The sequence below is a fragment of the Nelusetta ayraudi genome, unplaced genomic scaffold, assembly GCF_046127955.1.
Source record: "Nelusetta ayraudi isolate G7.1 ecotype Tasmania unplaced genomic scaffold, CSIRO-AGI_Nayr_v1 ptg000048l, whole genome shotgun sequence".
In the NCBI taxonomy this organism is placed as follows: domain Eukaryota; kingdom Metazoa; phylum Chordata; class Actinopteri; order Tetraodontiformes; family Monacanthidae; genus Nelusetta; species Nelusetta ayraudi.
Window position 1 is genome coordinate 7,317,875 of NW_027466098.1, and position 14,626 is coordinate 7,332,500.

A 14,626-nucleotide genomic window follows, 5' to 3' on the forward strand; every position below is an offset into this window, starting at 1 on the left:
AACATGTCATTGTTTTGCAGAAAGCATCGCACTTCAGAACAATGCAATTACACAGCCTGCTCTGGGTTCCCCCTTTCGCTCAGGGCCATATAAGAAAGTCAAAGGACGTCTAATTAGGAACTATCACTTTCTCTGATATGCTATTGTTGGGGTTTCCCCTCATTTTTTTTTATCCACAAATAAGATCTAGTCATGGGTGTAATCTTTCTGAAGGACTCCTGGCTAAGTGAGGGTATCTAATAAACTTTATAGGTGCAGATACTGGTACTTTGTTCTCATTTATTTAGTAGTTGTTGGTCTGAAACAAGTCTGAAATTTTTATATGATATCTCAATCTACACAAAATTTTTATTGAACAGTTTATATTATACTAATTTACATGTTGGACTACAATGCAGCAGCTTTGCACAATTATGAACAAAGGAACAAACCTAAGGCCCTCCAGATGTTTAACCCCTTGTTTACAGCCTCCCACAAAAACAAAAAGGTATTTGGCTGCCTGCTTCAACGGGAGCTTGTTGTATCTTATTTTTCAAATGGATCTAAAACAGAAGTAGCTGAAAGACCGTCTCAGAGGGCAGGGCATACACTGTGACATCATAAAGGGACACAATTGGAACTGTGATTTAACGCTCGGTTCCTGAAAAGTGGAGCCAGCAAAAACAATTATAGAGTTTTCTCATTTCTGTGGATTTAATCAATACATGCAATTATAAATCACTTAAACTGATGTTTACGTAAAAATTATAATTTTGAAAATATGAAATAATATAGGAATACCAAGCCCTAGATGATTGTATTTTGTATTTGCATTGTTATGGCGATGTGCAGAAATGACTTTTTGCGTGTACTTTTTCCACGTTTATTAAAGTGAAATGAGGGAACATTTAAGAAAAAGGTAAAATCAAAAGTACCAAGTACTAATTCTGTATTATTTGTTATCCACAAAGGCACAAACCAAATCAATATGCCATTTTGTGACCAAAATGTATTATTGACATGTTACTTCACATGTGGTTAAATTTATTTAAAAATAAATAAACAAATAAAAATAAACAAATAAACAAATACATGAATAAAACTTTTCTGGGCTACGACTTCCAAACTTTCCAAACGCAATTATTTTCTTGCGGAATCTAAAACACTTGTTATAACGACGTTTTCATCCATTTTTCGACGTCACACCTGCCAATAATTCATTGAGTGCAGTTGCTTTGCGTTCTCCGAGTTGCGAGTCCGGCAGAACAATAATCCTTCTCATAGTGCGAATATATCGCATGCTCCATTTACTCTGTATACAACCGCCGATATGTGCGACTTTCGGCGAACGATGATTATTAAAAGTAACGGTTTTGTCCTTCCTTCGCGATTCAAGCGCGAGCCTCAGTTCCCGGGCAAAGCCCCTGAACCTGGTTGGGACTCGGCCATACGCAGAGCTCGGATGGAGCCGCCGAGCGAATGTATTGTCGGGGTTCCTTTATTCCCGCCCCGCAACGCGCATAACGACATGCCGGCCAGTGAGAGCGCAGCGCTGTGGTAGAGGTTGTTTATGTAGAGTGCTGGGTTAGGGTTCCGCCCACCGAGGTATCTCTGATCGCAGGGGCAGTCACAGGCAGACAGAGAGTGTAAAATGGCGCACAGCTGTCGGTGGCGGTTCCCCGCTCGGCCCGGAGGGAGCAGCAACTCCGGCACCGGGAGGAGAGCGGGCCGAATCAGGGTTACTGCCTCTCTGCGGAGCGTCTCCAGAGCCCACCCCAACGCAGCTGCGCTCGGACCCGGATTTGATGCTGCACTACAGGTCTCGTCGGTGATCGGGAGCAACCTGCAGAAATTTCGGGATGTTTTGGGGGAGTCGAGTGACTCGAGCAGCGGGGAGGTAAGCACAGGGACAGGACCGGGGCGAGCCAGATGGTTCAACCAGGACCGTCCGCGAAACGCAGCTGCAGAGCATGGTGTACTTGGAGAGGCGAGGGGGATGATGAGCTCACTGATACTCCCCGTTCCGACGTAGAGGATCTTTTCCTCTTACCCAGCGCTAAGTGTGGCTGTGGGTAAACTTGTCATTTCCAGGATGCTTGGTAATCCGAGTTGGTACCATGGCCTGAAAGTCAACAGTATTGTGTAATAGCGTTTGCTAACCTTAGTTGGAAATCATGTGAACGTAGTAAATGTGCTGTGCCAGTGGTGCTACTGGAAAGTAAGTTTCCCCTCATCTCCGTGGAGTGTGAGGAGGACAAGCTAACTTGCATCCACACAGTTTGGATGGAGTGCTGCTAATCTTGGTCTGCTAGCCCGTTCATAACACTGTGGGAGTAGCAGTCACGTTGACTTGTTTATAAAGACAAACAGTCTTATAAACATACAGTACGCACGTACACACTCGGCAACAAACGTGGGCTGCGTAACCGAACAGTTTCAATTGCATTACTAGGTAGCTACTTTCGTTAGCAAGATGCACAGCCCTCGATGCTGGATATGATTTTCTAAGAGCTCCATCAACAGTAAAAGTTATACCGCATTAAGAGTGTATAAACGATTTGTCCCGTAAGTATGTTTGTTATTAAAGCTTACATTCCGGTAAAGGACGTTTGCTGGTTCTTAAATAAAAATGGACCTTCCAGGCAGTGCACAGTTTGAAAACAAGACATGTCAACTTGAAGGAGGCGAGAGTAACGTTACACAATTGTGGTATTTGATCAAAGCTAACGTGAAAACTTGCGTCTCGGGGAAAGGGGTGCTTATTTCCTGTACTCGCATCTGTAGCTGTATGAGATCACGAAAGCTAGTTAATGGGCTTAATATTTACAGTCCGAGCTGTAAGGGGCTGGCTGTTGGCAGTGAGGTGTCACCCTTCCAGCGAGGCTTGGCTAACGTAACTTAGCTGATTGGTTAGCACCCAGGCTAGCTGTCTAAATCCACAGCCAAAAACTACACCACTATTCGTGTGACGTAAACGAGTTAAAGTTGCAGGTTTGCTCGGGAGCTTGTTGTGTTCACCCGGGGCCAGTATATACTGCCCCTGTGTCCGCTGAAGCGTGGCTCAAGTTGGCCTAACTCGTACTCAAAACTAAACATACCCATTGCTTTTAAGTGTTATGCTAGGACGGCTACAACGCTACGCACTACGCCACGCTAGCCATCGGGCTATTGCTGATGCATAGGAAAATGGGAGGTGGACATGTTTTCCCCGTCTCTACACAGCCACCACACAGCTACCACACAAAATAGTCGGGCTTATACTGCGCAGAGAAGGTGTCCGATCCCGAGCCGCGCATTTAGACCCACTCTCTCGAGCGTTGAAGTGTTAATAAGGCCATTTAGTTGGTGGGATGTGTGATTCCGCTGAGCTTTTATGAGGGGAACGAGAATTGCCAGTGACAGTGCGCATGCAGGCAGGCTACAATAACAACGAGCCCCTTCTTGACGGACCGTGTGATGTGGGGGTGTGTTCGCCTTAGCGAACTACCATCTTCCCTCTTCATGATGAACAGCATGTGCTCGCTGCAGTGGGAGTACACCGAGCAGGGGATGTTTACCGCTAGATTCAGTGCGCCCGGTCCGAACGCAAATCGAAAGGATACTTGCTTAAAATTGTGTTCGGGTGCACGCTGGCCAGCCACCCAGCCGTCATGTTGTACTTCTGAAACATGCGTATCGCTGATCCAATGACGTAGCACCCAGAAGCTTGTAACGTGAGACGAAAACATTCCATGCTATTTCGATGAAACATGACTTATATCGGAAATATTCCGTTGGCGAGCGACTCATTCTTTATTCATTTCCCCCCCTTTTTTGATTTCCTCCTCCAAGGTCCATGCAAATACTACAAGCGTGTTACTATTTCGATTTTTTTGGAGTTAGGGCGAATTAAATGTGTCCCTTTTTTTTTTGATCACTTCATGCTATGTCTTAAAAAAATGTTCTGTTAAATAGCAGTTTCAGTGTCAATCAAGCTATTCCAGTCTTATTTTGGAATTCCAGTTCGGCAACGTCTGATCAGAAAGATCAGAATTCAACAGTTCTGTATTATATTAAGAACCTTTGTTATTGCTATTAATTTGCCCCATTCATAATCACGATGAAGGAACGTTCACATCTAGCGCACTTTTGTGCGCAATTCAGAAACTTGGGTGAGTGGAGGTGGGACAGAATTTGGTCTTTGTGAAGACAGATTGGACCGTAAATCCCCATGAAACCTGATGCCTATGGACGTTGCAGACACAGCATGGTGATTTCATTGAGGAGCAGCGGAGTGCCTGTCTGGCCAGGCCGGGACGGGATTGTTCAGGCTCGCTGCAGCCTGCTGAGCTCACGGGGCGACCCTGAACAGAGCGGCAGCCGGACACCTCCGTCACCCCTCCTTCCCCCAGCCAGGCAGAAAGACCCAAATCCACTTCAAACACACACACGGCCCTGTCCGAGGGCCAGAGCAACTTTTCTTCTGACAGCTGCCACTTTAGAATGGATTACTAAGCCTATTTGGGTGGCTCAAAAGGGCGCTTGTTTGGCGCTTGCTGCCCAAATGATGGCGTTTGTTTGCATTTAAGTGTATGTGTGTTGTGGATTCAATTTCCAAGATATGAGGCCAGATTAGCGGTGGTTATTGTGATGCTAAGTCCGGTCCTTGTTGACCCCAGCTACAGCCACGCATTTAAAATTCACTTGTTCTTCCAAACATGCCTTGCCTGATCTTTTCTTTTCCCTCGTGGCCAGTGAAGCCATGTCTCCATCCCACTCACACACTGCTACCGTCGTCGGTACAATAAGGAAGCTTATCGCACGTATCAACCCAAATGTGCTTGGCCGGTTGGCGAGAAATGGTGTGTTTTCAGCTTTGGTCCAGCAGGTGTTTGGCCTGTTTAAATGGAGGACCCCTCCACCTGCTTACCCATCCCAAAAGACAGCGTGTGGATTGGAGCAGGAAGCTTTGTGTCTGCTTTTATTCTAGCTCTCACAAAGTGCAGCCGACTGAAAGAGCACATGCAGGGATATCAAAGGGTGCGGGGCGACCCCCCTCCTCGCAACGGGACAACGCTGGGAGGAGAATTAGTCACAGACCCTCCTATCCATGGCTTTATTCTGCTCCAGCAGAATGCTTTCGGAGTTGCCTGACTGGGAGTAAGGCGGCAATTGTGTCGTCTCTCTGTGTGTTTGTGTGCGTGCGTGCGTGTGCGTGCGCGCGCGCACTTTGGCAAGAGGGTGTCCCCCAGACTTTATGTCCCCCCATTGCACTCAGGAGTGGGCGTGCCTTCTTTGTCTTTATTTTGATTAGAACTTCAACTTGCTCTGCCTGCCTTTGTGGGATGGAGGATTTGTGCGTCTGTAGCAGCGTGCCTTCCAGGCCGGCCTTGGTTTGTTAGTGCGCGTGTGTGTGTGTGTGTGTGTGTGTGTGTGTGTGTGTGTGTGTGTGTGTGTGTGTGTGTGTGTGTGTGTGTGTGTGTGTGTGTGTGCACATGTATGTGACATAGCTAGAGTGACACCAGACACACGTGCCGGGTCTGTTTGTTTGTCTTTGTCCACCGGCTGCCTTTGTCTCCTCATGTGCGATATGTTGGGAGAGGAGGCGTCCAGCCCCAGAGATAGATTGTTTTACTGCGCGTTCCTGGGACCAAATGTGAAGCAGTTGCACAAAGTGCGAGGATGCTCCACCAAACAAATGTCTGCCTTTTGCTAGGGGCCGTACCACCATGTCATTCACGGCGGCGAAACAAACAGCGTGTTCTTTTTGAAGACTGAGATGGAGCTGTTCCCCAAATGTCCTCTGATATGAGTCACTTTTGCTGTTTGGTATTCTTCATTGTATTTGTTGTAGCAATTCTTGGAATTCTTTTGTGGGTATTTTCTTTTTCTTCGTTTTTCTTTTTTTTTTTTTTTAAAAGATGTGTCATCGGGGGGGGGGCGGCTGGTGAGCTCATTTACCTTACAGGAAGGGCTGATGCGTCACGTCTGTACAGTAAAACCAAGAGGGAAGCTTCCTGGAATATGTAAGCACTTCTTTAAACCAGTAAGCAGAGCAGAGTCTGTAGTGGTAGCTGCGTCAACGGCTAACTTGGGAAGTTGCACATCTATTTGACACCCGTCCCTCAGTCTCAGAAACAGTTTTGTATTGCCCTCAATCCACTTTTTGGACATAAGAGTTTATACTAAGATTATCCCCTTTTTTGATGGCTGTTTTTGCACAGTGACCAGCCAACTTTGACTTCTTGGGACTGGATGATTGTATTTCGAAGTCGACACCTAAATTTCATTTTGACACAATGCGGATATTGAAGCTGTAAAAGTTCAGGAAAATCCCTGTGGTGATGCCCTGATGTTGGTTTAGTACTTTTCAGGTTTTTGCCAGGTTCAGGACTTCCTGTGACGTGCGAATCTTAAGCACCTGCGGGCATATACCCTCTTTTTAAGACTTGGCCTAATAAGAATAACGTAAACGCAGTGAATTATAAATAAACCTGTTCCAGAATCGACTTGCTGCGAGGTGAATTGAAAGGCAAATGAAGTCCCGGTGGCTTGTACGCACAAAGGCATTGTCAAATTGAAACAGAGATGTTTACCTCAAACCATATTTGCATCCGCCTCTTGATTTTCAGGGACGGTCCCTTTGCATCTTGAAAAAAATGAAACTGTTGCCTCTCTGCCAGATCTGATTGCTTTTTTCCTTCTGTTGTCTTCAACGTGTTTTCACACCTTTAACTTGTTGCATTTGTATTTAGGCCAAAGGTAAAGGTAAAGAGCGGAAGAACCGTAGGCACTACAAAAAGAATTCTTTTTTTCTTGTACTGCGTTATTACTGCACTATAGAAAATGACTAGACGAACCTGGACGGGAGAAGAACTGGCGCCAGGAATGAAGGGAGGAGGGTTTTTTTGAGGGGTGGAAGGGCGGTGGTGGTGGTCTTTTCTTGCAGATGTATGCATTGGTTACATGGTTTTGATTGTTCGTGCTTTTCATGGCTTATAATCAGAGGGCTTGTTGCTGGTTAAGATGTTGTAGCTGTACTTAAAAAAAACGTGTGCATTCAATAAACAAGGGTTTGATTTATTTTCTTTTAAAGTGCAAATGAACAACTGCAGGGTTTATTTGGAAGCGAGAACCATCTCTGGCCCATTGAGTTTGTCCTGCCTCAGCGTGGGATCACTGTTTACATGTGCCCAAACAAAACAAGTTTTTTGGGGGGAGAAAAAAAATGCTCATAGCTTTTGGAACAATTGTTAAAAGTGATGCCAGATGTACAGAATTTATTTTTTTTGTAATATTAACCCATTTTTTTTGTTGGTGAAATGAGATATGACAGTGGTGGCGTCAGTGGTGGGAAAATCTTGTTAAAGACGAAGAAGAACTCGAAGAGTTTCATTCATAGACTTTATCCTTGCGCTGGCTTAAGCCGAAGAGATGAAGTAGATAGCTGGCAGGGTGGGGAGGGGGTGTGGAGGAAAAAAAAAAAAAAAAAAACAACAACCCTTGAGGACTCTGTCATTCAGGCATAGTGGTGTGTGAACCCACCATGCGACTCTACTGGAGCGTTTGTTTACTTCCTACAGTAACCATCCATGTGCCTGCCCCCACTATGAGCTCATGGTAAGCCCTGTGTTTTTCACGTGCCAGTGCTCCGGGCCTGGCGGTTGAGGCGGGGACTGAATCAGTAGCATGGTAAAGCACAGGCACAGTGGGGAGGGGGCGCTGCCTTGTTGTGCAGTGGGCTTGTTTGGATTGGGATTCAGGGAGCTTGTTGACACCCCCCCTCAACCCCCTCCTTCATCCTCACATCTTCCAAGGGACGACTGCGCCCGTTGCCTCTGTTGTTGACAGAGCATGTGGTCAAGATGCCGTTTCCACCTCTCCTCCTCCTCCTCCTCCTCCCTACCCACCCCCTCCTCCCACACCTCTTTCCTCACTCTTGTTTTCTTGTCCCTGGCTGCGCCGCTTTGCACCCCTCCCCCGTAGACGCGCTCCCATGTTCTGCTTGTTTACATCTCGCCCTGTGCGCCCCGATGCGCTGGGAGTGCCCCCCCCCTCCTTTTCCCCCTCCCTTCCTCCCTCGCACCCTCCTCCACACGCACCGCACATGCGGCCGAAGGGAACCGGGGAGGTGCACGGATGTGCGCATGTTTCGAGTGTGGGCGTGTGCGCTCCGCTCGCCTCTCCCGGCGAGAGCGCGTCGTGATGTCATCGCCTGCCTCGCGCACCATCGCAGCAAGTCAGCGCCGTCCGTCGGCACTCCACCCCCCTCTCAGCTCTGCGACAAACACCAATCACGAGCGGCAGCCTGCGCGGAGAGCAGAGGATGCTGCTATTACTATGAGGGGTTGGGGGGGAGAAGGAGAACAGGCGGATGTGGGGACGGGAGTGCAGCGAGTGTGTTAAGTAAATGGATGCGAGGCATTGCCCGCTGGAGTAAACAGCGGTACAGCCGCCGCTGGTGATTATAGATGTGTGTAAAACAGATAAAATATTCACATTATTGTTATCATCATCATTTCCCCCACATAGTGCCCACACGGCTTGTGTTTGAATCAGGCATCACCCCCCCCCACTATAGCGGGGTTTTCATATGTGGGTCTAGCGAGAGGCTGCAGGGAGCCACATCTCACCTGGTCATGTGTGCACACGCGTTTGAGTGAGTGTGAGTGTGCGGACTACACTTCAAGCAGCTGCTCTACAAAGTAGGCCAACAAGACCTTAACTGCTTCTCGACGTAATGCTATAAATAAACATGTTGAAATGACACCTCCATTCTTGAGTGCACAGTGACTGGAAGACGTAGCGGCTCGTAAACCATTGTCAGTATGCCAGTTATCCTCTTCGACGGCTGGCTGTTAAAATAACGCAGCGGTAATCTGAAAAAGTCAATAATCTTTTACAGTCTGTGTTTTCATTGGCGCGGATGAATGAGCTGCTCTCTGGAGCTCTGTAAAGAGCCGCTTTGGACTCGCCGGTTTGCTTTTGACCGAAGTACGTCCGGTGATGTGATGGGTTTTGAGAAGGCAATAAAAAAAAATATGAAAAAATATTTGTAAAGTAATAAACAACGAGCAAGTGTGTGTTTGATGTAGAGCATCTCTGTGTTAACATTGATTGTAACACTGGAGAATACCAGATTGTTGTACACGGGTAGAATATAAAGGTTTCAGTGCTGACGATTGTTAAGGAGACTCAATTGCTCTTCTGGGTTTAAAACAAGTTCTGTGAATTCATTTAATGGAATTAATTAGTTATGCATGTCTTGAGGCCAAACTGAGACCGAATACAAAGCGTGCCTGTACATAATATCACATCTTATATAGGTCATATAGGACATATAGGTCATGCAGCGGCCCTTGCCACTCATGCCCCCCTCAGGTAACACTATTTTTTATTTTTTTTTTGCAAGACTAATGGCACGCACATGAACTGGTCTGGCTTTTGCCCCTGGCATCACAGAATATGGGTCTCTTCATTGTCTTTTAAGCTGCCAGTGTGTGACCAACCATCTTAGTATTTTAGTATTGGCTCAAGGAGGCTGTGCAAAGTGTTAGTCACCCGCCGAGGTATGCGTGTTTGCAGTTCAAACTGTTGGTTTTGGTTTGAGCCACGTCCGACTGCAGCTTTGTCATCTCAAACGGAGAGAAACATGAGATCACCGGAGTAAGCCAGCCGGCGAAAGTGAGATTTAGGACAGCGTTAATGCCTGGAAGCTTCGGTCTTCGTCTGAGTCTTACTTCAAAAATGACTCAAGTGTTGCACATCGAGGCCAACTGACAATTATCCAGCGGGACGGAGGCAGTAAACCAGCCGCCACTTCCTCCCTCGCGTCGCACTTTACAGCGCAATGTAATAATGCAAGTTTGATGTGCATTCATGTGGGATTTTTCACTTCTTTCTGTTTTGTAGGAAGAAGCGTTTGGGGGATTTGGAACAGTTGAACAGAAAAGTGTACAGAGCCCTTTAATAACGCCTTCTGGTAAGGTTACTTCCAATTCTATGTACCTAGAGTCACATTACTGTCCTCAAATCCCTACAAACTTGCCTGTATTCCTGATGTTACTGCTAACACCATGACAACATAATCATGTACAATCACATATTACTATTTATTATATTTCAAATTGTGTAGGAATATTTTACAGTTTTTTTTAATATTATATTGTATTATTACTAGGGCTGTCGAACGTTAATGTTAAGAATGCGTTAACTCAAACTCATTTTAACGGCACTGTTTTTTTTAACACACCATTAACGCCTGGTTCACACCGGAGGCGGAACCCGCCGTGATAGCCGCAAAACGGAGTCGGCTTCCTTTCGGCGCCCTCGTTAACCAATGGCGTCGTTCACGGCAAACTCGAAGCGGCGCGCACCTCCGCGGCCGGCTCGCGCCGTGCAGCGATCATTACGGCGCCTGGTCTATTTTGCGCGAAAAGACCGCGATTGACAAATGCGATCATGGCTTGAGAATACCTCAAGGTGTGAGTTTTTTTTTGGAGAGTGTCTGGACAGTATAAGTATGTAATCATTTTGGAATGTCCCGATGAAATAAAAATAGAATATTTCCACAATGGAATTATTATTGTCCTCTCCAATTTTCCTAGAGTATAAGATACACAATAAATATCTTGTAAAAGTTACATAGAGCAGGGTAAAAACATTTGCAGTAAATTTGCTAAATTAACTCAGGACACTACGCGATTAATCGCGATTAAAAGATTTAACCGAACGACAGCCCTAACGATTACTATTATATTGCATTGTTTTAACAGCTTTTTTTGAAACACCCTTTTAATTGTCACTCTATCGCATTGTCATGACTTTGAAAATCTTTAACTATTTGCCCTCTGTTTTACCACGTCACTTCCTTAGACTCACCGTCAATACAGGAGAAGAAGCCAAGAGGCCGCCCCCCACGGGTCCAGACTGCACAGAAAGCTGCCTCAAGTCTACCGTTACCCTCGTTGCTTCCCGCCAGCACACAGGCGAAACCCGAGGGCCCCGAAAGGCCTGCGGAAAAGGTGAAGCGGCTCCCTGGGAGGCCGCCTGGCAGCGGGGAAAAGAGACGGGGCCGACCTCCGTCCTCGAGCAGCAAGAAAGCGTGGAACTCGGGCAGCCATCCGGCAGCGGGGGACGACGGCAGGCCGCCCGGGCCTGAGGTGGGCCTCGACGCCGACGATGACAAAGACAGAAAGGGCGCAAAGAGGACGGCGCTCGGCGAAACCGAGTCCCGGCTTTCCAAAGTTGGCAGCCTAAAGAGGCTGAGAGTGACTAAACTTGCCCCCCTCAAGTCGCACCTCAAGTCTCTGCCCGGCGTGCCCAGACGCAGACGGGGGCGACCGCCCTCGGCCGAGCGGCTCAAAGCCGAGGCGGCGGCAGCTGCCGCTGCTGCTGCCGCCGCCACCGCACAGTTGTCCGCCTCCGCCGAGTGCGCTGATGCTAAACACAAAGCCTTCAAGGCCAGAGGAGGCGACCGGGCCACAGAAGCTCATGTTCCCCAGCATGCAGACAGCCAGGACCCCTTCGGCCCACCGGCGTCCTTGCTCTCGTCCAAGCCGTGCAAGGTGGCGGCGGCGGCGGCAGCGGCAGCGGCAGCGGCGGGTCCCCGAAAGAGCCCCCGTCACCGGAAGCCTGTCAGGATCGTGCCGTCCTCCAAGCGAACCGACGCCACCATCGCCAAGCAGCTGCTGCAGCGAGCCAAGAAGGGGGCGCAGAAGCGGTTGGAGAAAGGGGCCATCGTTGGCGGGGCGGCGGCGGGCGGCAGCGGCGAGGCCGGCGGTGTCCGGAAGACTCAGCTGAAGAACATCCGGCAGTTCATCATGCCGGTGGTCAGCACGGTCTCGCTGCGCATCATCAAGACGCCCAAGCGCTTCATCGAGGACGAGGGCAGCTTCGGATCGGCCGCGGCGGCCGCCGCCCCCCACTTGAAAATGGCGCGGCTGGAGGCGTCGCCCTCCATCGTCCCCGCCTCGGCCCCGCCGCCGCCCCCCACCGCCACCGCCGCCGCCACCTCCACCTCGTCGTCCCCGGCTCCTGTGGCCGCCCCACCCGCCACTGTCGCTGCTACCAGCGTTCAAGCTGACCCGCTCCCTCCCCCGCCCCCTCCCGTGCCGTCCCCCAGCGTCCAAGCGGCGGCGGCTGCCAGCGCTCTGCTCAACAGCAGCGCCAACAGCGCCACCAACGGGCGGTTCAGCAGCAGCGCGGCGTCCTGCGGCTCCAGCGCGCTGTCTCAGCACTCCTCGCAGCTCTCCTCGGCTGAGTCGTCGCGCTCCAGCAGCCCCAGCCTGGACGACTCGTCCTGCGACTCGCAGGCCTCCGAGGCCACGCAGGCCCTGTCGGAGCCGGACGAGCGCTCGCCGCCGCCGCCACCGCCGGAGGCCGACCTGCGCCTGCACGGCGCCCTGCCGCCCCCGTCCCCGCCCTCAGAGCCCGATGAGCCCGAACCGGAGCGCGTGCGGGGCCGCAGGGTGGTGCCGCCGCTCGGCCGGGAGAGTCGGAACCAGAGGCTGCGGGAGGCGGTGGGCGGCGGCACCGGCGGCAAGAAGCCCATCATCAGCCCGCCGACGGGGGTGCTGTTGTCCTCCTCTTCCACCGCCGCCCTCGCCAACTCCCAGCAGGCCTCGTCCACGGCCTCCTCCTCTTCCTCGCCACCGCCGCCGCCCCTCCTCGCGCCGCCGCTGCTCCCCCAGTCGGCCGCGTCCTCCGGCGCCGCCGACGCACCCTCGCCCTGGACGTCCCACCCGCCGTTCCTGTCGGGGCCGCCGGGCCTGTCGGGCCTGTCGGACAAGCGGAGCAGGTCCATCCTGCGGGAGCCCACCTTCCGCTGGACGTCGCTGTCCCACCCCGAGCGCCAGTACTTCTCCTCCGCCAAGTACGCCAAGGAGGGCCTCATACGCAAACCCATCTTCGACAACTTCCGCCCGCCGCCGCTCACGGCCCAAGACGTGGGGCTGCTGCCCCAAGCGGTCGGCGCCGGTGGTGGCGGCGGTGGCGGTGGAGGTACCGCTCCGTTCCCGGCTACGGCCGGTGGCGGCGGCGGCAGCAACGCCAACACTGGGACAGGCGGCCGCCTCTTCGCCCCCCTGCACTCGCACGGCGGCGGCCACCACCAACACCCGCCCTCGTCGCGCTTCGACGCGCCGCCTCTGCCGAAGCGCAGCCCCCTGCTGCGGGCGCCGCGCTTCACCCCCAGCGAGGCCCACTCCCGCATCTACGAGTCGGTCACGCTGCCGTCGTCCTCGGGCAGCAGCCCCGGCTCCCTCTCACCTCACCAGACGTCGTCCAAGCCGAGCCGGGCGTCGCGGCGCGCCAAGAGGGTCGTCCCGGCGACGCAGCGGGGCCACCCGCGCTCCCCCTCCCACTCCATGACCCGGCGCAGCAGCCAAACCGGCGGCCACATCTCGGCGGGGAAAGCGTCCTCGGACGCGTCGGCGCTGATGGGTTCTGTTCCCAACAGCAGCAGCAGCAGCTGCAGCAACTCCGGCTCCCTGCCCGGGGTCTCTTCAAGTCCTCTCGCCACTAGTGCCTTAACGCCTCCTTTCAGCACCTTCTCCAATGTATCCCTGGGCCTGGCGTCGCAGGGGACGCCCGACAGCCGGAGGTCGGCTTCTGGGAACACGCCCCCTCTGTCGACCACGTCGGCCTCCTCGTCCCCTCTCTTCCCGCTGTTTCCTGCCGCGGCCCAGGATGCGGTGCGAGGCGCTGGCAAGGGAGGTAAGGAGAAATGCTCGGCCCCCCAGGAAGCCTCTTTGAAGGAGAAGGAATGGGAGTTGGAGAAGGGCAGAGAGAAGGAGAAGGAGAACAAGAGGGAAGGGAGGAAGGATTTGGAGAAGCGCAGCAAGGCTCCGACGCCAGATGGCTCTCCCAGCGCGGCTCCCGGCCTGTTTACCGTCGACGGCAGGGACTTGGGAGAGCCCGTCTCGTCTCTCGCTTCCAAAAAGGCTTCAGGGAGAAAAAAATCCACGTCAGCTGACGCCGCTCCGGACGCGGCCCCTCCAGAGGTTCGCGGCGTCCACTCCGCTCCTCCCTCGTCCGTCGCGAAAGCCCGGCTGCCGAAGAAAGGCAGGCCCACTGAGAAGGGAGCAGAAATGGAAGATTTGGAGAAAGACAAGGAGAAACAAATTGCTCCCAACCAGCAGGCAGCGAGCGTCCCGGGGCAGCCGGGCAAACAGCAGCTCTCCGCCTCCTCTCTTGGATCGGTGACTGACAAGAAGGTGGTTGGACTACTGAGGAAAGCCCAAGCCCAGCTTTTTGAGATCAAGAAGAGCAAGCTGAAGCCTGCGGACCAGACCAAGGTCCAGGTCAGTTTTTGTTTTTTCTCCCTTCCTTTTTATCGCCTTCCATGTCGGCGCTGCATCTCATACATCATCACAGTACACAGCTAAAGCTGTCGATATGAAATTGACTTGGTGCTTAATGCGATGAGTACTTGCTATAAATATGATGAAAAAAAAAATCTGAACTTGTTCTCAGAGTGAAACTTGATCATAGGAAAGTCCCCACACTGAGTGTTGCCCAGGGGGATTTTTTTTCGCTGCACACATTTGACAAAGAATACCACAGTCCCCACACTAATTGTGTGGTAGCAGACTGCACAGCAGTGTTATACAATTCTGAATGTAAAAATTGAAAGTTATTTAATAAATGTTTTACTTCTAAATGCTTT

The 14,626-nt window shown here is 51.4% G+C and overlaps 1 protein-coding gene across 1 annotated transcript in view; it reads left to right on the top strand.

The window, feature by feature from the left end:
• Positions 1–1,549: 1,549 nt before the first annotated feature.
• The window catches only part of kmt2a (lysine (K)-specific methyltransferase 2A), a 36,385-nt gene continuing 23,308 nt past the window's right edge, over positions 1,550–14,626 (top strand). The window contains 3 exon segments of the mRNA XM_076036027.1: positions 1,550–1,876; positions 9,871–9,940; positions 10,834–14,261. Coding sequence (XP_075892142.1) covers positions 1,550–1,876; positions 9,871–9,940; positions 10,834–14,261 — 3,825 coding nt within the window.